Source organism: Dermochelys coriacea, chromosome 25 (genome assembly GCF_009764565.3).
Source record: "Dermochelys coriacea isolate rDerCor1 chromosome 25, rDerCor1.pri.v4, whole genome shotgun sequence".
Taxonomy (NCBI): Eukaryota; Metazoa; Chordata; order Testudines; family Dermochelyidae; genus Dermochelys; species Dermochelys coriacea.
Genome location: NC_050092.1, coordinates 12,602,328 through 12,627,011, shown reverse-complemented (window position 1 = coordinate 12,627,011; position 24,684 = coordinate 12,602,328). Strand labels below are relative to the sequence as shown.

The 24,684-nt window shown below is 55.1% G+C and overlaps 1 protein-coding gene across 1 annotated transcript; it reads right to left on the bottom strand.

The window, feature by feature from the left end:
• Positions 1-223: 223 nt before the first annotated feature.
• On the bottom strand, positions 224-18,698 carry DIRAS1 (DIRAS family GTPase 1). The gene is made up of 2 exons (XM_038383964.2): positions 18,548-18,698; positions 224-5,145 (listed from the first exon to the last, which is right to left on the bottom strand). The coding sequence occupies exon 2, from the start codon at positions 5,119-5,121 to the stop codon at positions 4,525-4,527; it is 597 nt and encodes a 198-aa protein (XP_038239892.1). The 5' UTR covers positions 5,122-5,145; positions 18,548-18,698; the 3' UTR covers positions 224-4,524.
• Between the last annotated feature and the right edge of the window lie 5,986 nt (positions 18,699-24,684).

The following is a 24,684-nucleotide window of genomic DNA, read 5'->3' as shown; positions in this document are numbered from 1 at the left end:
TGGAAGCTGGATACAAAGCTTGGCACAGCAACCCTTGCCCCGGGGAGATGGGAAGTGACAGAATTGGGCAAGGCAGAGCCAAAGGACTGGTTGCAAAGACCCTTGGTCCAGGAGTGACCGACCCAGACCGATGAGGGATCAAGCTCCAGACACTTCCACCTGGGGGAGATCAGATGTTCCCAGCCAGGCTGTGCTATAAGCCATTGATCACACCAACCATGCAGGAATGCAGGAGTAATTTATTTATTTCAGGAAGACTAGTTCTAGAATAAAGGCTACATTGTAACATCATCTTGTTCCTTTCCTTCTTTGTTCAGTTGGTTTTAAAAAGCCAGTAATGCATGGGAGCTAGTTACTGATCTCATGCTGGCATCAGAGGGGGGTCTAGGCAGGACTGGTATTTACAATGCAAGGTACGAGAGTTGAGTTTCAAAGCACCATACGATATTCAAGACGCCAGTCTCTTAGCTGGGAGGACGTTATCTTCAATATCATATGACCAGGCGAGATACATGTGTAAACAAACATCTTGCTCCTCGTTATTACTGGGCCTGGTTTCAAGGCGACGTGGACAGGTCAGTGCCTCGACAAAACTCCTGCTGGGGGCCTGGCCCCCCACCAGTCCCCCTAGCCGTGTCTTGCTTTCGATACACAGCCTTGCATCCCCGGGGGTAACAGGCTAATGGGGTGATCCCAAGCCTGGCTGCCCCCCCCCGTCCGAGACATGGGCTAGGCTGATGGGGGCGACTCTGCTTCACTTGAGACAGAGCCTAGTTTCCTTGCCGGGGGCCCCAGCCACCTCCCACTGAGCCGCGGGAGGCTGCTCTTCCTGGGGGATTGGCTTGCTCTCTTGCTCAGATTTCACCAGGGGACGCGGGAGGGATTTGGGCTTGGCAAATCCGCCGCCCCATGGCGCCAGCGTGCCCACCCCAGGGATGGCCGAGGCCCCTCCCCCTTAACTCGCAGCACAGCAGCTGGCGCCCTGGACCCCCATCCAGGGGGAGGAACAAGCCACTGGCTAACCCCGATGCAGAGAGACCCCTCCTACTCGCTAGTGGACAAGCTGCCCCTGGTGGTGAGGAGGCCCCTAGCACCCCCTAGGGAACAGGTTTGGGCGAGCAGAACATCCCTTCCCCGGTGCAGAGTCGGGAGGGGACAGCCTGGCCAAGCCACCCGGGGAGCGAGCTCACCAGGGAACGCAGCTAGTGCCAGGAGGGATTCCAGCTGCAGCCAGCTGCTTCCTGCTGAGTCCTCCTTGGGCCCATTCTGCCCTGCCTGACGGCGCGAGGGGCTGGGCAGGGTTCAGACAGAGCCCTCCCCTCTTCCTCCTCCAGCTGCACACCCAGCACAACCCTGTCCTCTCTGTAATTTGACCCATCCCCTTATTAGGCATTTTTGTGGCTGTCTCAGAGTTTCTAGGGCTGGAGGGGGCCAGATCCCCCCATTGGCGTAAAGTGATGCAGCCCCTATTGATGTCAGTGGGGATTTACACCCGCTAGGGGAGCTGGTCCTGGGATGGGCTGCCCGCACAGATTTGCAGCCCAACTCTGCAGGCTCCAGGAAGACAAATCCTCCCCCCACTGGAATGTTCAGGGAGGTAAAGTCAGGTGAGAACTTCTCCCCTTTGGGTGCTGCTTTGAACTCTGACTCTCCTGGGGTTTGCCAGTCTCTAGGCAGAGCTCCCCTCTCCCCTCCACGATGCCTCCTGCACTGGCTCCATCGATGTGGCCATGGTGATGTCCCAGTGGCACCTGTCACCGTGGCATCAAGCCACGCGCAGGCTACCCCAACAAGGCAGTTGGGGGAGGGGGAGGTGGAGAGGCCATTGGGCCCAGTTCCAGACCTGCCTTGTAGGCAAGAGTTCCAAGACTCCAGCACACGGGACGTGCATCAGGCCCGGCCTCATTCCCTGGGGTCCAGCAGCGCAGACCCAGGGGCGCCCCCGTCAGCGCTCACTGCGATTGTGCTAGGTCAGGGCTCCCGAGGAGCCCCACACGTTGTGCTTCGGCCAGCAGCTTCCGGGCTGCGAAGGGTTAAGAGTCAAGGGGGCTGGTGAGTGGCAGGGCTGAGGTCAAGGGGCTCCTGCCGCAGGTTGGATCTGCAGAGTTCTGGGTCAGCCTATTACAACCACAGGGGCGGGGTTTGGGTCCTGCTGGGACGTGCTTGGGGTCACCCCACTTGGCACGGCTACCCCTGAGCATCTGCAGCTGTCGGACCTGGGGCCCTTCGGGCAATTCCCTAGGGAGCGTAGGGATAAAATACCCCAGCCGTGGCCGCCCCCTGCTGCAGTACTGGCATTGCCAGCTGCCGTGCTTGGAGCTGTCCCTGGAGCAGAGCGCTTATTTAAAAGGAGAATACCAGTGGTGGGGGGTGCACGGCGGCTGTGCTTTGGCAGGGAGGAGGGTCTTGCTAAGCTGCGTGGTACCCACTGGAGCAGACCCTGTGCCATCCATTGCAGCTGGCTTGCTCACTCTGGTATGAGGGTTTAAGTGCAAAGGTTCCCCCTCCCCCCGGCTCCTGATTCAGATGTCGCAGAGCTGGACTGCGGCCCTCTGCAGAGTCTGTGGCCACTGGGGGAGGAAGGCTAGGAAACAGCTTGGGATTCAGACATCTTTAGCTGGAGCGATCCTGCCAGATTTGCCAACCATCTGCAAAACAGGCCCCTAGTCTACGTGCAAAAACGGGGGACCGTGTGTGCAAAAGGGGAAGTGTGGAAACCAGGCATGCTCAGAACACGCATTAGTGCAAGCACCAATTGGTAATCAAGCTGTGGGTGCCCAGTTTTTGCGTGCCTATGCTTGTCTCGAACCCCCACCCATTGTGCGTGCACCGTATCCTTTATGCACCATCGCCACCAGCTTTTGTGCACCAAGGGCTGCCTGCTTGCACCTGAAAATACAATGTTTGCACAGACAGTGGTGCTAGGGGCAGATATTCCAAAGGCAGCCCCCACAGTCACACTTTCCACCTCAGGCTGAGATTCTTACCAAACCTAGCACTGCCACGCATGCCCGGCCCAGCTCAGCCCAGCTCAGCCCAGCATGGCCTGACATGGCCTGGCCCAGCCCAGCCTAGCCCATCAGTTTGCCCCTCATCCCTCAACACCCTGAAAATCCCACCGGCTCCACATTGCGTCCAAAACACCATCAAGATGCTGGCGCTCACCCCTCCTCCTTCACCTCTAGCCCTTTCGCCCCCACTGCTGGCTAGATATGTGCTATTCTTTTAGTTATTTCCGCACTGCTAACCTCTCACACTGAGCTGGTACTGCTTGGCATTTTGGCAACAACAAAATAAAAAGGCAAATCCTGAGGGTGGGAAAGGGATCACTTCTCTCTGGACACCCTGCCCTCATCCCACCTCACGGCTGCGTCGGCGTAAATAACTCCCTTCCAGCTGGGTTCTGTCTCTTCTCGCTGCTTTACCATTCCTGTCCAGCCCCTCCTAGGCGAGTGTCTCGTTCTCTTTAACTTGGCCATGGCCAGCTAAAATCCTCCTTGTGCCGATCACATGCATTTTGTTTTTCAGTGTCTCCCACTGTTCAAATAGCCAGGACATTCAGCAATGTAGAGACCCCGCCTTTGAGTGCCACTGCCCAGTGGGGTATCGTACCCACCCCAGATGTCCTTGTCAGCTTCCAGGTCCTTGCATGGATCCTGGCATCTCTTGGAATGTGGGCAAACAACCTGAGAGCGGCCCCATCCCCAGCAGGGCCGCCGTGACCTCGGGATTGTGCTGCAGTTAGCGTTCCAGCCTGGCCAGACAAAGCTCATTGCTAGTCTTTCAAAGTCTCCACTTAAGCGACGTACATCGGATCACCCATTTGGGAATCGTGTGTGTTCCTTTGACTGGTAAGGAAGGGTCTTGCGAGGGCTTGAAAGCAGCCTCTGCCCCCTCGCTTGTAGATTTGGAGTCTCAGCGTCGTTAGGGAACCAAATGAGGACTGACCCCCATGCATTAAAATCCACTCCCCGCCCCCCACTATGCCCCAGCTAAAAGCTGTCAGTATTAGCAGCATTCGCTGTTCAGTTCGTGCCGGAATACATGAGTGTATCTATAGAGGGCTGAGTGTCCATGCCAAGGCTCAGACTGGTCTCCCTGCAGGCTGCATCCACAGATGGAGTCAGAAGCCAGAGAGTGGGGAAGAGAAGAGAGAAAACGTTGATCGAGAGTCGTCTTCTTGCAGTGTTTCCTTGGCTCCCCCCACACATCCCTCATCTCGCTGCAAACAAACAAAACCAAAATGCATGTGTGCGATCCAGCCCCAGCCCCCAGGATTGCATATCCCCCTTCCGGAGAGCGAGACCATGGCCCCCGTTGCCGGGGAGGAGAACGTACCAAGTGTGGAATCGGAAAGGGAAATGGTCCCGGGTGAGCGTGCACTGCTGGCTCCCCAGAGCAGTCACAGTGATAAGATGCAGCAAGAGGGAGGAATGGGGGAGACGGGAGGGCAATGCCGCCTGGCGCTCTGACACCAATGTTTAAACTTGTCAGGCAGAGAAGAGACGAGGACAGTCCGGTGCTTTACATAAGGTTGCATTTCCCCTTGATTTTGTCTGTCCTCTTCTGCTTGTTGGAACGCTTGCCGTCGATGTTGAGGCTCATGTTCCTCCTCTTCTCCAGGTTGAGCAGCTCCTGGAAGAGCTCCTTGACATTGTAATTCATCTTGGCTGAGGTCTCCATGAAGGCGCACTTCCACTCCTTGGCCACGGCCTCCCCTTCCTTGGTCTCCACCTCCCGCTGGGTCTCATCACACTTGTTGCCCACCAGCATGATGGGGATGCTGTCCATGCTGCCCTTGATCTGCAGGATCTGCTGGTAGATGGGCTTCAGCTCCTCCAGGGACTGCTTGCTGGTGACAGAGAAGACCAGGATGAAGGCATGGCCTTTGGAGATGGAGAGGCGCTGCATGGCTGGGAACTGGTGGCTACCCGTGGTGTCGGTGATCTGCAGGGTGCAGACGCTCTTGTCGCAGCTGATGACCTGCCGGTAGGTGTCCTCGATGGTGGGGATGTACGTGTCCCGGAACGTCCCCTTCACAAAGCGCAGAACCAGGGAACTCTTGCCAACACCGCCGGCTCCAAACACCACCATCCGGTAGTCATTGCTTTGCTCGGGCATTTTGAACAGGGGATGCTGATGCACCTGGAAGGGGATGAGACAAATGGGAGAGAGAAAGAGACACGTCACAGGGTAGGAATGGCGACAGGCAGGAGTGGAACAGGCAGAGCAGGGTGGGATGGGCCAGACTGGCTGTAAGGTCTGACCACCCAATGCGGCAGACAGCCCATACTGGTTCCTACCATCAGCCCCTGCTCTCCACCTCCCCATCTCTTTGGATCCTCCCACCTCTGCAGATCCTCCTCCCTGCCCTGGGTCCCACCGCCCTGCTATATGGTTTGCTCCATCTAGTCTTTGGTGTCACCCACCAGATCCCAAACTACTCCTCTCCTACGTGAATGCAAGATCACACCATCCTAGTCCTTGTGCTTTTCCCCTCCCAAACCCAGCTCCATGTGGTTTTCTCCTGTTATTTCTATTTCAACAGCATCCAGAAGCCCCAACCGTGATCAGGGGCCCCCCTACCGGGGGCTGTACAGGCTCCGAGTGACAGACAGTGCAGGAGATGCAAAGGTAGAATAAACCCCCATCCCTGGGCGGTGCCATAAGAGATGTAACCCTGCATCTAGCCCCCTAGCTCCACCCATGGCGTTGGCATCTGTCTCCTTCGTACCAGCAACTCCCCATTTGGACCCAGAGGTTTCCAATGCTGTTAAATCTCCCCAGACTTAGCCCTTAGCTGCTATTCTTCCCCGCTAGCCTTGCTGAGGGGCTGTCAAGCATTGTTTGAGATTGCAGAGATAGGGAAACAGAGGCCCGCAGCTCATGCCCACCTTGCCCTGGGTCACACAGCAGGAGTCGCTGGTACCGCTGGGGGGAGATGCCCAGGTGCTGTGCCCGCTAGACCACATGACCTCTCATTGTTCCACACGCACCAATGCAGCCCCGGCTTTCCACGGGCGGCAGCAGCAGTGGGTCAGAGCCCAGGATCGGGCCCGGTGGCAAAGCCGGTGCCGACCCCAGCTCCTGTTCCAAAGGGAGACGGAGGGCTCCCCAGATCTGCTCATCAAACCCACGCAGGCCAAAGTGGGAGGGCCAGCCCCGAGGGGTGGTGAGAGCGAGGCAGGCAGGGATGCGGGGGTTACACTCCGGACTCAAAGGCAGCCTCTGAAGAAAGGGCTGGGAATGGGGCCACGTTCCCTTTTAACTTAAAAGGAGACACACGAGTCGTCAACCCTCAAGCTGCAGCAGCTGAGACATCAGAAAGAACCACACGAGGCATGACTGTCACTTCATGCCCAAGGCCCCAGCGGGATCAGGGCCCCATTGTGCCGGGTGCTGCACAGATGTGGGGGGAGCCTACACTAAAATAGACAAGAGAGGCAAAGGAAGAGCCATTATACCCATTTGACAGACGAGGGGATAAGACGCAAAGAGAGTCAGTGACTGGGCCAAGGATCCATAAGTATCAGTGGCGGACCCAGGACCTGAATCTGGCCCAACGCCCCCAATCCCAAGGCTGGCTGGCCACCCTCCCTCTTGCACGAATATGGATTTCCCTAGCCCCTGGCACTCCAATGGCATCACCTCACCCCCTCTGAACTGCAGCCACCACCAAGCAGCAGTTGCACGGGGCCACCCAGACTGTGCTAGTCTCAGAGCTTGAGAATGAGGGAGATGGACAAGGTCGGCTGGACAGGGTTTGGCCATCCTGGAACCGGCACTGCCTCCTCCCCAGGTGGCTAGTGTGGGGAACGTGCTGTCAGCACGGCGGAGGGATTGGCTCTGCCGCCCCACACCAAAGCGGGAGGAGAATAACCGGTCAGCCTGGGCCCGCACTGCCAATGGTGCTGTCCCCCCCATCACAAAAAGCCGATGGGCCATGGAAGCCAAGGCTGGTGGGGAGGGCAGGGATGGGAGTGAAGGGGACTCGGTGCAGTGCTGTTCCCCTGCCGCACCAGGGATGCTGCCAGAGGCATCTTTCATGTGGCTCAGCCCGGCCCTGCATGCTAATCAGCCTCCTTGGGTGTTCTCCAGCCAAGCCGAGGTGGCGAGGAACGGCAATCAGCCAAAACCTCCCACGTGGCTGTCACCGTCCGGTGGCTCAGCTGCTGCAGAAGGGAGCACTGGGCTCGGGGAGACGCTGGCTGTGCATGGGATGGGGCTGGGATTCCCTGGGTTTCATGCCGGAGGGACTGACTCCAAGGGGGTGACTCCTGCTTTGCAATGGGTGGGGTCCGTGCTGCTTGGTGGGGAGCCAGCGCTCCGATATCTCCCCCACCCCCGGGATGCAGCACATCACGGTTCTCCTCCTCCTCCTCTTGGAAACCTCCATCCGCGGCCACCCAACCTCCCCCACATTGGTCAGGGAGCCAGGAGCTCGCAGGACCTCGGCCCTGCTTCTCTCCCCCAGCTGGCAGGATATCGGAGTGCGGGGCAGGTTGGACGCTAACCCCTTGCTCCACAGAGCGAGCCTACGGCTCTGGAGCAGGCTGAGTGACGCAGGCCGGTTGGAGGGGGGAGGAAGGGGCACCGCCATCAGCGCTGGTGCAGAGGGGCAGGAGAGCGGCAGAACGGGGGGCGGAGGGGACACTGGGAGTCCCAGGATTTCCTGAGGGCCGGCTACATGCATGGAGGGGGAATCCCATGGAGGCTTCACTTCCCCAGCCCAGCTCTGGGAACGGGTAACTGGTGCGTGGGGGCTGGACGTGGTCCAGACACCTGAGCACACATCCCCTGGGGCCCAATCCTGACCATAGGAATAATCCCATGGAGGTCGACAGAGTTACTCACTTGAATGAGCATTATCCATGTGAGTAAGGGGTGGCAAAATCAGGCTTTTGCATGTTGTTCTTTCGTTAACACCTAGGGGACCCAGCTGAGATCAGGGCCCCTTGGACCGGGCACGACCCAGACACAGTGAGAGCCAGTCCCTGTCCCAGCTGAGATCAGGATCCCCTTGGACCGGGCACAGCCCAGACACACAATGAGAGCCAGTGCCTGCCTCAAAGAGCTCACTGTCTAAACAAAGGAAGGCTCATTAACCCCATTTCACAGAGAGGAAACTGAGGCCCAGAAAGATTAAGGCCCACATTTTATAAGGCACTAAGGTGCCCAAACACCTTTAAAAATCTGGGCAATCTCCTAGCAGCTAAACCCCCCCTTCCTCTCAATGTCTGGGTACTTCTGCCATGCGCCCATCGGTCCCTGAGTTCACCCCACAGGACTCCAGTTCCAGTTCTTCTCCTTCCCCAAGTGCCTCTGCTAATTCCCATCTCCCCTTTGACGTTGAAAAACCCTGGACTGGAGTTCTGTGCCCACCCCAGAATGGATCCTGTCTGTGCCAGTGCTGGGCATAGAAGAGAGATGGCTCACGACCCACAGGTGGTAACCACTTCTCCCCACCCTCCGTGGGTTTTCTTTTTATTCACTCCAGCTTGGTTTTTGACCCCCTCCCCAGCAACGGCTGATGGATCTAGAGGCCAGATGGTGAAATTACTCACAGCATCTGGGAGATCTGGGTTTCCAAGCAGTCCCGCACTGCCAGGCAGCTCTGGAGTGGCACCGTGGGTCACATGTGCACAGCAGCTGCTGTTTTAGCTGTTTAAAAATAAAATGGTGGTGGTGGTGGGGGGTCTCCCCAAGGGACAGGGAATGGGGGGGAACATTATTCTAATTTCTCTTCTCATTGCTAGCAAAGGGTCCGTTTTATCTGTCTGTGGGATGTAATTCACCCCTGTGCAAAGAGCCAGCCCAGAGCTCAGGAGTCCTGGCTTCCAGCCCCCCCGCTTTAACCTACTAGACCCCACTCCCCACCTAGAGCTGGGGATAGAGCCCAGGAGTCTTGATTCCCAGTCCCCCCCAGCTCTAACCACTACAGCCCCCTTGCTGTGGGGTGGCACTGCCCAAGAACCACGCCATCTGCTTGCCCTTGAAGAGTCCTTGCTTGCATCGTCCCCAGAACAGATTGGGCCAGGGAACATGCAGGATGCAGCACTGGGTCCTGCCTTGCTGCCTGGGGTGGACTTCCCAATAATAGATCAGCACTTTCTATTTTTATAAGATGCCACAGTGCAGCCATATGGCCAGTTCGCTGCCACCGGCACAGCATCTGTAGCAAGGTTTGCTGGAAGATCACAGTCTTTGAGGGGGCAGGGGTTGGCTGGCTGCAGCCCCCTTTTGCCTTAGGGTCCCCAGCTCATAGCTAACTCAGTTCAGCAATGACAGAAAGCCAGTGGCGTCACCGTCCAAGGTGAAATGAACGAGTTCGGGGGCTCTCAGTCCAGTAGCAGGAGGGCAGGTGCCCCGGACGCTAAATTCACTAGCACTAGCCAGCCGGGTTCTCGGCAGGCTTAGCAGACAAGCTGAGGATCGAGACGGCCATAGAGAGCCAGCTCCCCTCCTTGCCTACGGAGAAGTCAGGGCAGCATGCAAAGGTGGCTGACTCTGCAGGTCCCTAGGCTCTGCCTGGGCTGGAGGAAGAATAAAAGGCTTCAGTCTGCAGTGCTTTCAAATCAGCACCTTTGGCCAGCAATAAACACTTGGGAAATTGAAACTCCTCCCACCCCATGCCCTGCAACACGCAGGGGTGGGTGCTGCACATCCCTGCCTGGGGAGATTGTCCCTTCCAGCGAAGCTCTGCTCCGATTCTGCTGTGGGACGAACACAGCACCGGAATGATCAAAGCAGGGGCTGTGTTACAGCGTTGGGAACCCCACACGGACGCCACCCCTGGCCTGCTCTGCTCTGTTGACATGCGGTGGAGTTAGCAGGGGCCTCTACCTGCCTCAGCCCTCTCCCTGAGGGTGCAGCTCAGCAGCCACGTGGGGCTCAGTGCACAGTGCAGACCAATGAGACACACACTGTGCTCGCGCAAATGAAGACTTTTAATTTGTCCTTTCCTGCCCCTGTTTTCCTGTGCAGAGACGCAGTGTGTGCATTCTGCCCTTCGCATAGGGAAACATTAAGAATTTACAAGTAAAGGGAAGGATTCTTTGTAACTAACAGTGCCAAATGCCACCTGGGACAAAAAAGTCGTACCCAATTCTTTGTACTTACATCAACACTGAGAACAAAGGGATGTAATTCCTCTGGGCCTTGACCAGTCATTTATACCAGTGCCAGGTAAATGCAAAGATCCCCTGATCTGGTAGCATCTTATACCGACTCAGCACCAATGTAAATGACTGCACAGGGCCGCAGAGAATTGGACTCAAAGCTTCCACAGTCAGAACCCAGTTGATGCTGTTGCTAGTGACATCCAGGACAGAATATTGCTGTGATTACAGTACACTAGGCACCCCAGCTGAGATCAGGGCCCAGCTGTGCCAGGTGCTGCACAGATACACAGTGAGAGATAGGCCCTGCCCTGAAGAGCTCACTGCTTAAATAGACAAAGGGTGGGACGGGAAGTGACTTCCCCATCCCAGCATGTCAACAGCAGAGCTGACATTTGAACCCAGGAGTCCTGATCCCCTCTCCAGGGCCCACTCTGCCAGACCACACTGCCTCACGTAGCTTTCATCTACTTTGTTCATAGCACCTCCTGGAGGGCTAATGGGAGTGAAGCCACCACTGCTGCATTCAAGTCAGCAGACCTGACTCCGACAGACACACAAGCTGCAGATCTGCTGAGTGAGCAGCTGCCATTTTCACACAGGCATCTGTGGCTGTTTTAACGGCAGCGAAAGACACTTTTGATCAGCCACTTCCTAACCCTGGGGACAGCATGAAAAACAACAGCACACGCCAGGAGCTGCAGTTAATCACCCCTACAGTGTATTGCATTACCCAGCAGCCCTGAATCCTGCTGGAGATTCTTTAATACCGTTGAGAAATTTCCCTCATCCGTCCCCATCGATTATTGAAGGAAATCGCTCCGAGCAACAGAGAGCTTGTGTTGGACAGCCCGATTCACCAGTCAGTGCACCTTATGAGCAACTGCAGTGCAAGTCAGTGGGGTAAAGCCAGAGTGGGTGAATAGGGACATTGAAAACCAGGTGGGTTTGGGCAGGAGATGAGGTGCCGAAGCTAATCTGCCCTGTAGACTGCACCTGAGTCTGTGCATCAGTGTGGTCTGTTGGATAGAGCATTGCCCTAGAAATACAGACACCTGCTTCATTTCCCAGCCCTGCCACTGGCCTGGTGGGTGACCTTGGTCAAGTCACTTCACCACCATGTCTCAGTTTCCCCATCTGTGCAAGAAGGATCACGAGACCAACAGTTGCCATGTAAAGCGCTTTGAGTGTGATTGATGATAAGAGCTAGGGATTAGCGTTATTCCTCGGCCACTTGGAACAAGAGCATCTCCAGCGCAGCTGGGAGCGAGCCAGAGAAACAGACTTGAGAAAGTGCACTAAAAATAGTGATGTGGATGCCGTGCCTCCATCGGAGACACAGGTTAGCCCACCTGAGCTCAGCCCCAGGGGCCTGGGGGCCATGAGAGCTGTTTTCAGTGCACTAGAAGCTCACCCCCAGCCGCAGTACAGACACAAAAAGAAAAGGAGTACTTGTGGCACCTTAGAGACTAACAAATTTATTAGAGCATAAGCTTTCGTGAGCTGATGAAGTGAGCTGTAGCTCACGAAAGCTTATGCTCTAATAAATTTGTTAGTCTCTAAGGTGCCACAAGTACTCCTTTTCTTTTTGCGAATACAGACTAACACGGCTGCTACTCTGAAACCTGTGATTATGCAAAGTACAGACACAGTAAAAACATGATATTGAATGTGGCTTGGGGCCAGGTTTTCAAGGCATGGCCCCCAATGTGCAGAACGCTGGGGAAAATCTGGTCACTTTCGTAGATTCCTAGACAGGTGCTGAACTCTTGCAAATATCCCAACCCCAGCGCTCAGCGTTGACAGGGATGGTTGGATTAACACCATCCCAGCTGGTCCCCAAGGGATTTTTAACCATAACAGTCCCAGCCTGCCCTGAGGACCTGATTCCCCTTGCCCTGCTTCATAGATGCCAGTGTGAAGTGGTGGTGAAATGCTACCAGGGCACAATGGTAAACTTTTTGCACCCGCTTTGCACTGATGTGAGCAGTGCAAGCCCAGACGGTGTTAGTTACTCTGACCTGGCAAGATCATGCACTGATGTTGAGACCAAATTTGCAAGTGAAGACAAGCACCCTGGGGATGGGAGCCTGAAGTCTCAGGGCAGCTACATGGCAGCTAGACTTCCTTTGATTTTCAGTAATACACAAACATCTCAGAGCCCAATGCAGAGCTGGGCTGGGGCTCATTTAGCAGGGACCCCCCCCCCACCCCCAGGCTGGCAGAGTCCCAAACATGCCTTGCCCTGTCTCTCTCTAGGCCAACTCTTGCTACAGGGCTTGAAACAAATGCTTCTCCAAGAGACCATCACCTCCATATCACCAGCTCCAATCTGCCCCTGCCCTCCAACTGTTACCTATTGGGTGGCCTGTGCGTAATGAGTTTGCTCAGTCTCAGCCCATCTTCCCAGTATGTTCAGATCACAGACACAAAACCACACCGGCACCCAGATTTTCCAAAGAACACAGCACCCAGCAGCTCCCACTGGGAATCCACCACCCCTCCCCCACTGGGAACAATGGAGAATCCACCCCCCTTACCCCACTGAAACCAACAGAGAATCCACCCGCCCTAAATGAAGAACAATGAAGAATTCATTCATTCATCAATACAATGGAAAACCCACTCATCCTTGAGAACAATGGCGAATCCACCACCCGTCCCCCTCCCGATACAATGGAGAATTTAGCCCCATTGAGAACAATGAAGAATTCACCACCCCTCCCCCCATTGCAATGGAGAATCCACCCCCAGCCATTGAGAACAATGGAGAATCCACCACCCCTCCCCCTTTACATTGGAGAATCCATCCATCATTGAGATCAATGGCAAATCCACCAGCCCTACCCCCCAATACAATGGAAAATTTAGCCCCATTGAGAACAATGGGAACAGAGGACCTTTGAAAACCTGGTCCCAGTTGAACATCTCAGCAGAGAAAGCTCTGAGTAGGGCCAGCTGGGCCATGGAGCAATCAGCACAGAGGAGACTGTTGTGGGGGGCCAAGGGGGGGGTAACCAGATGATAAAACCCTTTGTCTTTCCCGTGCTCTAGGGCCCCGGCAGGCTGAAAGCTCCTCTGATATGCTAGCTGGCTGAGACAGGGCTGGTTTGCCCTCCTGTGATGCTCTCAGAACATCCTGATCCCTTCGCAACTGTCCGAGCGGCTGGGCGGGGAACCGGTGCGAGTTCACCCCACTGCTCTGCCGGACCGGGTGGGGAAAGGGGCCTGCATAGGCCAGCAATGGAAAAGTCCCCCTAGTGCATCTGACTGCTCACCAACTGGTTTAATTCCCAGTCTGGCTGCTTCAGAGATTCTCTTCCGTACCACCCCCACCCCAGCCCTGTTTGTGTGTTTAAATCATCACTGGTTACGCTTTGTCCTAGTTAATGTAATGCTGGTGAACGATAGAACAGAGGGACCCGAGAAAGATGGATTTGTGGTAAGGCCTTGGAAAGAGACCTGTTGAACAGCCGCTGCACTCCAGCCCAGAGGTGGCTGCATTTCAGTGATGGGTGAGGCAATTCCTTAGCGGCAAAAGGGGTAAGGGAAACCCAAGATAGTAGTGGCGGGGGGGGTGGGGGAGTTAGTCTTGTGGTTAATGCTGATGAGTGCTGAGCACTTTGGAAAATCTGGTCACAACCTTCAGCCACCTCGATGGGAGCTGAGCTCCCCTAACAATGTGGCCCGCCCTGCACCAGCAACTTCTGGGGAGGGAGGAGCAGGCAGGTGGACAAGATGCTGGTCTGATTGTGTGTATTTGGCTGGGGAACGGGCTGGGAGGCTGATGGGGTACGAACCCCGCAATTGATACTCTGGGTCTGCAAAACTGTTGCAGATCCATCACCCTTTTTGCTCCTTGTAATTTAACTCCATGGGTTTTTCCCTCCAAGGGCAAGTCCAGGAACAGACCCAAACAAATTTTCCCCCAGCCAGCGCCTACTTTGTGTTAGGATCGGACCCTCTCTGCCTTGAAATCCAGGCCAGCACAGGGGGCTCTGGACACTGCCCAGAACCTGCCTGCATTTTCTTCTCTCTTCTCCTTTCCACTCCTTTCCCTGCTGCAGTTTTCCACATTCCCCCCAGCCGACCTTCTCCTGTCCCCAGCCCCTCTCCTAAGCAGAATGCAAACAGCCTTCAGCCTGAGCCATACTTTCAACCTCATGGTCTTTTTAACTTGGGTTCAAACTTAGGTGGAATGAGTTTGCCAGCCCTGCTGAAAAGGCAGCTTGGAATCATGGACAGAGGAATCACCCAGGAGATGCCAGGGATTTTTCTTCTATTGTTTGTGGAAAGTCAAAGGCTGGGGTTTGAAGAGTTGAACACATTGGATTCTGCTGTTCCAAACCCAAGCACTGAGACATCCTTTAAAATACAGAAATCTCAGACAGCCTTGTCTACACTGGGCAAACGGAAGGCATGTTAAGAGGGGCAGTGTTTCCCAGTGGAGAGGGCACTTTGCTAGGAGTCAGCCGACCTGCATGCTAGTCTCAGCTCTGCCACTCACCTGCAGGGTGATCTTGGGCATGTCACTTCACTGCTCTGTGCCTCAGTTTCCCTTCTGCCCTTCGCCTTGTCCATTTAGATTGTCAGCTCTTTGGGGCAGGCACTGCCTCTCGCTGTGTGTCTGGGCAATGATCTCAGCAGGGAACTCGAGAGGCTAGCATCATAATAAACATGATTTTGCCCTTAGCGTGGTAAGGAACCGTCATGTCCAGTCAACGAGGGACTCTGGCCTTAACCACGAGCAGCTAACACATTTGTCCATGTCCACACTAAGTGCTACTTCAGGGTTAACTTCATGTTATCACACAGCCCACCACCATGGTACATCTCCCCAGTGGAAAGACAGCCAGACTCTGCAGCAGACAACACCCTTCCCCATCGCCTCTGTTTCAGATCACACAAAGGGTCCCACTCTAGTGCCCCCATGGTTTCCAGCTACCCCCTGGTGGGCACATCCCAGAGAAATGAGGGGACAGGCTAGGTAGGCCAAACTAGAGGAAGGGTAAAGCAGTGGCTGGGGTGCCAGCCTGTGACACAGAAGACAAGAGTCAATTCCCGGTTTTGGCACAGATGCCCTTGGTGACCTTGTGCAAGCTGATTAGGTCCGAATCCTCAAAGGGATTTAGGCTCTTCACTCCCACTGATTTCTATGGGAATCAGGTGCCTAAATACCGGGGGGGAGGCAGTGCCTCAGTTCCCCATCTGTGCAATGGGGACAATAGCCCTCCCCCTTCCACCAGCTCATAGGGATAAATACTTCAAAGACTGTGAGGTGCTCGGGCCCCATGGTAATGGAGAGCGATAGAAGCCCCTCAGCAGGGGAGGTTGGTCTCTCCCACCTTTCGCTTCACCGGGTGACACCAGCCCCTGGGTGCAAAATCCCTGTGCTCTGCCTGAGCCACAGGTGCCTTCGCCCCACCAAGCTCTCACCCCCTTGGGCCCCCAAGGCACTGCAGGATTCAGTGGGGTGCAGAGGAGGGATCACCAGTGGTGCTGGGCAGCCTGAGCCAGGGCCTGAGGGCTCCTGACCTGCTTGGCAAAGGGGTAGATTTGGGCTGAGGAAGTGACAGAAGCAATCGCAGATGGAAATTTCCCAGGGGTGCAGGGAAAGCGAGTGAGCAGACAGCTCAACAGCCCTAAGAGTCCCAATAACAGCCCCCGACCCCTTGGCATCACACCCCCCCCCGCAAACACCAACCAGCTCCTGTGCGACGGGTGCAGCGCACTGGGCGATGCCCAGCTCATTGTGCCAACGCTTGGGTTGGCTTGTGCAGGACGCAGCGCTGGGCTGGGCTCTCTTGCTCTCCAGGATACGAAGGCCAGAGGAAGCACAGAGCTGTCCTACCCCTTTGTTCCCAGGTACGTCCCAGGGATCTGAGAAAACCCCTCAGCCCCAGTGTGGGCAGAGCACCCGCTGCTGAGGACAGAATCGGTTCCCACCACTTTTCAGACGATTATGAGGGGCCTGATCCTTTGAGGAGCCGAGCACCCTCAGTTCATCCAGGATGGATGGGAGTCAGAGGGCACCCAGCACCCCACCTGGTCACCTCCATCAGGGCACCCCCTGGCTACCCCAGTCAGCAGAATCTGTACAGCAAGGCCATTATCCTGCTGTCCCCAGAGCAGACAGGTCCCAGGATAAGGCAAGTTTTGGGGTGGAGGGGACCTTCATATTCTTAGAGCAACTCATGGTGATTAACTCTCCAAGCCTTTTCTCTGGTATGGGGGGGGGCATGGCCTGGAAGGGGGGCTGCTCCTGGCACCCACTCTGCCCCACCTTCATCTCTACCTTCAGGCATTTGGCAGGGCCTGAAATATGGTGGGTTTCACCAAGTGGGAGGGTGGGGGGCAGGTGGGATGCCAGCTGGATTCTTCCAGTATCCAGCACTGTCTGCCCAACCCCCTATGCTGCATGGTTTACCCAAAGCAGTTTGATCCCCCATTCTGGTTACAGGAGCCCTGGACAGCTGAGTGCAGGCTTGGTGCCGTGCCAAGGGTTCCCGCGGTTCTTCACAAGCAATGGCCTGTGTGCCGTGTGTGTGTGTGTGCTCGTGCCATGTCTGTGTGCCGTGTGTGTGTGTGTGCACTCTATGTATAAAGAGAGAGATCTAGAGATACATATGTACATAAACACGTGTGTATGACATCTAGATATGTGTGTGTGCATGTATGTGTGACCTGTATGTACGTATATACAGAGAGAGCTAAATATACGTGTGTCTGCTCTATATGTATGTATATATATATATATATATAGAAATTTAGATACACACACATACACATACACAGAAACACACATGCATCCACACACGTACACACATTTATATCCACTCCAAGAGCTTGTTAACTGCTCAAGCCTGGTTTGCATGCTTCTGTTCATGCTCTGAACAAAAATACCTTGATTGCAACCGTACCTATTGGATCCAATTCACCTAATACAGGCTGCTCCTTCATTAGCAGCATAACCCTCTGATTGGGAAATCGAGTATGTGGAGGAATAATTGAGGGGGCTTATTTTGGGGGCTCCATGAGCCAGCTGGCTGCCTTGCAATCACCTTCCTGCACAGAACACGTAGCTAACACTGTGGAGGGGGGTTTATTTTTATATATTGCCTACAGAGGGTGAGAACAGTCATGTACTGCTTGGCATGGAATAAACAAACTGCTAATTCCTGATGGGCAGTGAGGAAATACTGCACTACAGAATGCAAAAAGCACAAAAGGAAGATGCTTGCTATAGACCTATCAGTTACAAGGTAAATAGATAGATATGGGGTGGAGGGAAATGAGACAGGAAAGATAGATAGCTAGATCTACACAAAAATACGTACATAAATCAATCTATACACCCCAGTACATACGCAGGGATACTGCATATGTACATTAACTGATACCTCTGTACATACACATCTCCATATATTTATATGTACACAGATAGACACATTTACACAGATAGACACAGAAACACATGGGCACCCATATAGACACATGCATGTAGAGATGCCTTTCCATGTGTAGACAGATGTACAGCTGTGTATATATATAAAGATCGGACTGCAGAGACAGATGCCCGCACAGTCAGATGACTAGAGGGGTGTGTATGATGATAGATGGCTAGAGGGATATGAGATGGGTATGGAGATAGAAGGGGTGTGAGGATGGGGGGGTGGGTATGAGGATAGGTCGATGGATACAGGGGGGATATGAGGATGGTGGGTATGAGTATGCGGGAGTAAGAGGACAGAGGGGTGGATCTGAGGACAGGGAGTGGGCATGAGGATAGAGGGATGGGGGGGTATGCGGATGGGGTGTGGATCTGAGGCCAGGGGAGTGTGAGGATAAGGGGGTGGATCCGAGGTGGGGGGGTATGCGGACAAGAGGTGAATCTGAGGATGGGGAGTGGGTATGCGGATGGGGGGGAATCTGAGGATGGGAGGGTATGAAGATGGGGGGTATGTAGATGGGGGGATCTGAGGACAAGGTGGGTATGAGCACAGGGGGTGCGTATGAGGATAGAGGGACGAAGGGGTATGAGGATGGGGGGCAGATCTGAGGACAGGGTGGGTATGAAGATAGAGGGATGTGGGGATATGAAGATGGGGGGATCTGAGGACAGGGTGGATATGAGGATGGGGGGTGGGTATGAGGATAGAGGGACGAGGGGGTCTGAGGATGGGGGGCGGGTCTGAGGACAGGGTGGGTATGCGGATGGGGGGTCTGAGGATAGAGGGACGGGGGTGGTCTGAGGACGGTGGATCATTTACACCCGCCCCCCCAGGAGTCCGGGGCTCAGGGGTCCGATCTGCTTTTCCGTGCCAGCCCCCCCGGCCCGCGGGGCACTGCTGCAGGGGTCCCTCTCCCGCCCCCCGGGATCGGGCTGCACTGGCGGGGGGGGGCACCCAGCGAGCCCGGCGCTGCCTTACCGTCCGCCCGGCCCCGGGCTGCAGCCGGCTCCCCGCGGCGTGCGCTGGGGCCGCGCCCCGAGCCCCCCGCGCCGCCGCCTCCGGGCCAGCCCCGGCCACTCGCGCAGGGAGCGGGGGCTTCGCTCATCGGTCAGCGGCGCGGCCCCGGCTCCTCCCGTCCTGCCCGGCCCGGCGCGGCGCCGCCAGCTTTGCGCAGAGGCAGCCTGAGACCGGGCGCCTCGGCCGAGCTCCAGCCCCAGCGGGGGGGCCCGAGAAACTCCTCCCCCAGGCCGGGCTGGGAGGCAAAGGACCCGCCGGCGCAAGGAGGATGCTCCAGCCCCGCCCCGGGGGAGTCAAACCCTCAGGCCAGGAGGGGGTTTGGGGCTCGGCGGGGCTGCCCCCCTGCCTGGCACAGGCCGGAGAGCTGCCCCCAGCGCCCCATGCAGCCCCCGCTGGGCCTAGGGCAGGGGGAACCGGGTGTTTCTGTGATAACCCCGAGCCCGGCCCCCCCCGGGTTTGCTCAGCCAGCGGGGAGGGGAGGACACGGACCGGCGGAGGAACCCAACACAGAGACCCGAGTGACCTTGCTGGAGGCTCCTTCCCAGGGTCGACCTGAAGTCGGCTCCGGGCCCAGCTGCTTCCAGAGGAAAGTGCCTGCGGGTGGTCCGGACACAGCCGCTGGAAGCGGGGCCTGGAAAGGCCGGGCAGGTGCAGGAAGGGGCAGAGTTAAGGCGATGGACTCACCAGAAGGCAGCTCGAACGCTGCCTTACCTTTTTTTATTTGCAGTAAATTCCCTGGGCATTCTTAAAGGGAAGAGAATCTCTCCTAACCTTGTCTCTCTGTCCCCTTGGGCTCCCTGGAAGCCTGTCTCCATCCCCCTTGTCTGATGCTTAGACAGGGAGCTCTGTGAGGCAGGGGCTACCTTTCTATTGTGTTTGTGCAGCGCCTTGTCCATGGCTAGAACTCCTCGCTGCTGCAGGAATATAAACGATTCATAACGACAAAGAAATGTCTCCATGCCGAAGGGGTTAAAGATCAACCGGTGCAGATGGACAGCAGCAGTAAACTATGGTCCTGGGGTGAAATTCACCCCTAGGCAGAGGGCCCCTACCAAGTCCATAAGTCCCTTACATCCTCAGCCAAGTGCATAAGTGGTGCCCAGTCCTTGCTGCATGGTGGGAAATTTCACCCAAGTACACTTAAGCCCCCAAAGGTAACCTAGTATCTAGCAGCATTGCAGAGGTCCATAGCAATGCTTCCTGGCATGCAATGTAAGGAATCCTTAAGGTAGCATCAGAGGTGCATGGCACTTGGAAAACCCTCTCATTTTCCACCGCACTGAGGCTTCTGTGTGGGGTAATTTCTGCAACCCCTTTCTAGTGATAATACTCCACACATCATTAGCAAAGCTTCTGCATACATGCACCTGGGAAATGAAAAAAAGCCTTGCAGGGCAGGCTCACTCCGCGTTGTCTAAGGCTCTGCAAACCCCCTGAAGGTCCCATTGACAGCGGCTAGGGCCACACCGCCTCTCAGCATCAGTGGGTTTTGCAGAAGACGTGTTTTAGGTTTAGACGATGCAAAGGTTTTACAGTGGGAAAGAAGTGTATTTACTTCTCCCTACACCCCATCGCACAACTGCACACACAGACACACTCTTTCTCTACAACTCAACAGCACTCAGTCCCCCCCCCCCCCCCCGAATGCACCTTTTGGCTTAGACCAAGCCAAGAACATTCAACCCCCACAGGCGAGTTTCTGAAAAAGTTACAAGCACATTGAAAACAAGAAGGAGGGGAGGGGTGGTAAATGGAAGCTGTTTTGCAACCTTCAGAGAAGTCAGAGGTTAAAAAGAGCTCTGGGCAGCATGGCCTAGTGGCGAATGTGGTTGGAGTTAAGGGTCAGGAGACCAGGTTCTATTCCTGTCTCTGCCACAGGCCTTGGTGAGTCACTTTAGCCAGAACTCTTAAAGGAGTCAAAGGGAGGCAGGAAATCTGTCCCAGCCTCCCGTGCCTCAGTTTCCTTGTAAAATGGAGAGGACACTTACCTTCCCGTGTGAAGTGCTTTGAGATCTACCCAGGAAAAGCCCCTGAGAAGAGTCAAGTAGTGGGATTCTGGTTTCTCATTCCATGGTCCACTGCAGAATGGCTCTCTCCAGGACCCTTTCTAGCGTGTTGTCCAGTCTAGGTTTAAAAGTCCAAGCAATGGATTTCCCCCCCACTTCTCCTGGGGGGTCATTGCACAGTCTAATGCAGGTCAATGCTAGGAAGTTTTTCCAGATAGTCTGCCAGTGTTGGGCCAATCCTCGGCTGGTGTCAATGGATGCAGCTCTGCTGATGTCAATAGAGCTGGGCTGATTTATACTCGCTGGACATGTCACTTCATTTGATCCCTATACTCCTATTAATATATTGGTGTATTGCCCCCAATCACCAACAGGCCAATGTCTCTGATGTTGCAAGGGAAGGTCACACAAATGTTATGGGGGTAGGTCTTTAAGTCTGTAAATATATGCAAATTATTTATGGCCAGCAGGGTGCTGGAACTTTGCCAACGAGGTCTCACAGCCTCACAACATCTGGCCACTCTTGACAGAGCCCAGGTGATACCTTGGAGAAAGTATCCTCACATGGCACGTGGGTGACAACCAACAAACTAGCGCTGTCTCAGGCTGTGCGCTACAAGCCTCACCAGGAGCAGAAAGGTTTGCAGATGCTGTGGAGGGGCTGGGTTCTCTGCCTCATTTTACAGGGAGCAGAGTTGCTGGCAGCATGGTCTAGTTGGTAGGAGACCAGAGTTCTAGTCCGACCTCTTGCCTAAATAGGATAGGCGTACTAAAGACATAACCTTGCTGGCAGGCCCATCCGAGAAAGCAAGGGGATTATTAATTATGAGTCACGGACTAGGACCCCACTGTGCTAGGCACTGTACAAAACACAGGACAAAGCTGGCCCCAAAAGCTTCCAATCTGAACAAGGTCATCGAAGTGAAATCGTCTGCCCCCCATTTGCATTCAGCTTCAGGGACAAGGGTTAGTGCTGCCGAAAGGAGCCATCTTAGCAGCCTGGAAGATTGGTCACCCCTAAGCTGGCCCAGCTGTGCAGCAAGCTACCCCAGCCTCCCCCACCTTCTCTGCCTCGGAGAGGATTTTCCAGTCTCCATGGCCTAATGCGTCCCAGGCTCTCTGCTGAGATTGCCAGCACACGGTACCAATGGGGCGATGGTTTTCTGACCCGTCTCCACCCCTAATTGAATCCTGCCTGTTGGCTGCTGCCCTGCCTGAGGTGAAATTCAGAGCTCTCTCTCCAGCTCGGGTGGCAGAGGTAGGCCCTTCCCTCCGGGGAACCCTCTGCTACTGCAAAAGCCACCCGGGGCCCAGCCACGGTTCTCCTCAGCAGCGGCAGCCACCGCGCTCTGATCCCCAAGAGCATGGTCTAGTGGGTAGGAGACCCGAGTTCTATTCCGACCTCTTGACTAAAGTCTGTCATCCCCAAAAGCCAATCAAGGCTTAATAAGATCATTAAACAGGTCAAAATGCACCAAACTGCAGCGGTCTTTGGGGACAAAATTCCTGGAGCAGGTGAGGTTGGGATGGGGGGAGTGATGGTGTCCCCCCCGCCACGGACTTATCTCCGCTAGGGATTTGCCCTAGTTTCAGTCATTGTAGCGGCTTCAATGCAAACAGGCAAAATTGCTATTTACACCAACGCAGCTAAGCTCAGCCCTGCCTGGTACCACAGTGAGAGGCACCAGTGCAAATGGGGGATCTAGTGGTTAACCCGGCTGCCCGAGCACTGAGGATTTGCACAGGTGCATCTACACCCATAGCTGAAACCAGCTAGTCTGGACAAGGTCCCATGCATGCCTGCGGAGCCCCGTTGTCCTCAATGGACTTGCTCCTGATTTACACTCAAGGGAGATCAGGATCAGGCACAAATTCTCTATCCCGCCTTGCAGGCCACCATCCAGACTCAAAAAGGGAAATGCTCCTGCCTGAGCAGCCTGACCCTCTGCTCACCCACCCCAGAGTCAGTCGCTGCAACCCATGCACTCATGCCGTCCCACTGGTTTACGTGAGATGGGGAGCAGGCCCTGAAGATCACTGCAGGAATGGGATCCTCACCTCAGCTGGTGAAAACTCCACTGGACCAGCACTTGCAACCCCTAGCTGAAGAACCCATGTCTCAGGGGGCCATCACACCGATCTGCCTTGGAGTTCAAGAGAAGGTTCTCTAAAGGAGCCTGGGCAGCCATCTGTCCTGGATGGTTTAGACACAACCAATCCTGCAGGGGGTTACACTAGCCGACCCTGGTGTCCCTCCTAAGCCTATGGCTCTAGGATTTAACTGCTGAAGGCCTGTTTCGTGCCAGGATATGAGTCAATCTAGCTAAAGTACCTATCTGTCCCTGTCACTGCAGTATCCAATGGCCTCATGCTCCTTATCGTCACAACACCTCCTGGTGCTGGCCAGTGCTGTTCAAGATGGGGAATGAGGCCCAGAGAGACTAAGTGACTTGCCCGTGGTCACCTAGGAAGCCTGTGGTGGAGCAGGGGAATTGCATTCAGGTCTCGCAAGCCCTAGGTGAATGTCTCAGCCACTGCACCACCTTGCCTCTTGCATCTCACCGCTGCATCCCAAACACCCCGTGTAAGTCAACCAGGCCCATTTTGCTGTCACCAGAGCACTGGATACATTCCGAGCACCCAGCTTCCCCCAGCATCAGGTTTCCAGCACAGTAACCCCATTGCCTTAAGGGAGTTACTCCAGATTTACACCACAGGACACGAGGTGAGGATCAGCCCAAGGCTACACAGTTTGGCAATTTCCAATGACAGCTACTGCTCCAGAGCAACTCGTCTTCTGGGTATTGTAACAGCTGGCAGCATGACCCACTGCAGGAAACGCAGCAGAACTCTCAGCCAGAACCCTCTCAGGGGGCTGCAGGGCTGCCTGGACAAACCAGTGTTTTACAGGTATTATTAAAAAGAAAAGGAGTACTTGTGGCACCTTAGAGACTAACAAATTTATTAGAGCATAAGCTTTCGTGAGCTACAGCTCACTTCATCGGATGCATTTGGTGGAAAAAAAACATTTTTTTTTCCACCAAATGCATCCGATGAAGTGAGCTGTAGCTCACGAAAGCTTATGCTCTAATAAATTTGTTAGTCTCTAAGGTGCCACAAGTACTCCTTTTCTTTTTGAGAATACAGACTAACACGGCTGCTACTCTGAAACAGGTATTATTGTTAGGATTGAATGACAAAGCGACTGTGACCAGGGCCCATCATGCCGGGCGCTGCCCAGACAGTGAGAAGATCCCTGCCTCCAACTTATAGTCCCAACGGACAAGAAAGACAAAGAGCAGGAGGGGAGGGGACTTGCCTGAGGGCGCACAGCTGGTCAGTGTCAGAGCTGGGAATGGAACCTAGGTGTCCAAAGCCAATGCTCTACCTCCAGGACTACCCTGCTTCAGGTGGCTGTAAAACTGCCTCTGCCGGGGGGGGGGGGAGGTTAGAAATCTGTTCAAAACTCAGAAAGACTTTAAAATGGCCCTGAAATCAATCCGGCAGGAGGAGGCTATAGTCTCTCTTCATGAACGAAGCAGGAAAAGAACTGAGAAAGAACTAGAAGGAGGGTGCAGAGGCAGGTCTTGTTCTGCTGAGGGCCCACAGTTCTGATCCTGGTGGACTGGGATTGCCAGGCCGCTCAGCGCCTCTCTGCGAATCCCTGTGTGGGAGCTGGAGGTGGGATGACTCATGTGAATGCTGGCACAACAGCAATTAAAATCTGCAGCTGCTATTAATAGCTGCCAGCAGAGGAGCCTGGCCATCGCTGAATGAGTGCGGCTCCCACGCAGCTGTCAGCACGACTCCCATTGAGAAACACAAGCGAGTAACAGCACAGAGCCAGCAGGGAGGGGTCGCCGCATTCTCGGGAGACTCCTCCTTGGAGATGCAAATGACAAGATCCTGCTGCGAACACGATGCTTCCCACCCTGATTACCAGGAATGTTAGGCAGTGACTCCCTGGGGAGACAGACTCTTCCTCTACCAATGATTCAGGGCCAAGATGGGACTTTCCTAGGTGCATAATAAACTCACCCCCTCACTGCCCAGCTGCAGCATGTACGGAACAATTCCTTTGCCCCTTGGTGT

Excerpts from the sequence above, each read along its gene's own strand:
- DIRAS1 (XM_038383964.2), bottom strand. The coding sequence starts at position 5,121 with ATGCCCGAGCAAAGCAATGACTACCGGATGGTGGTGTTTGGAGCCGGC.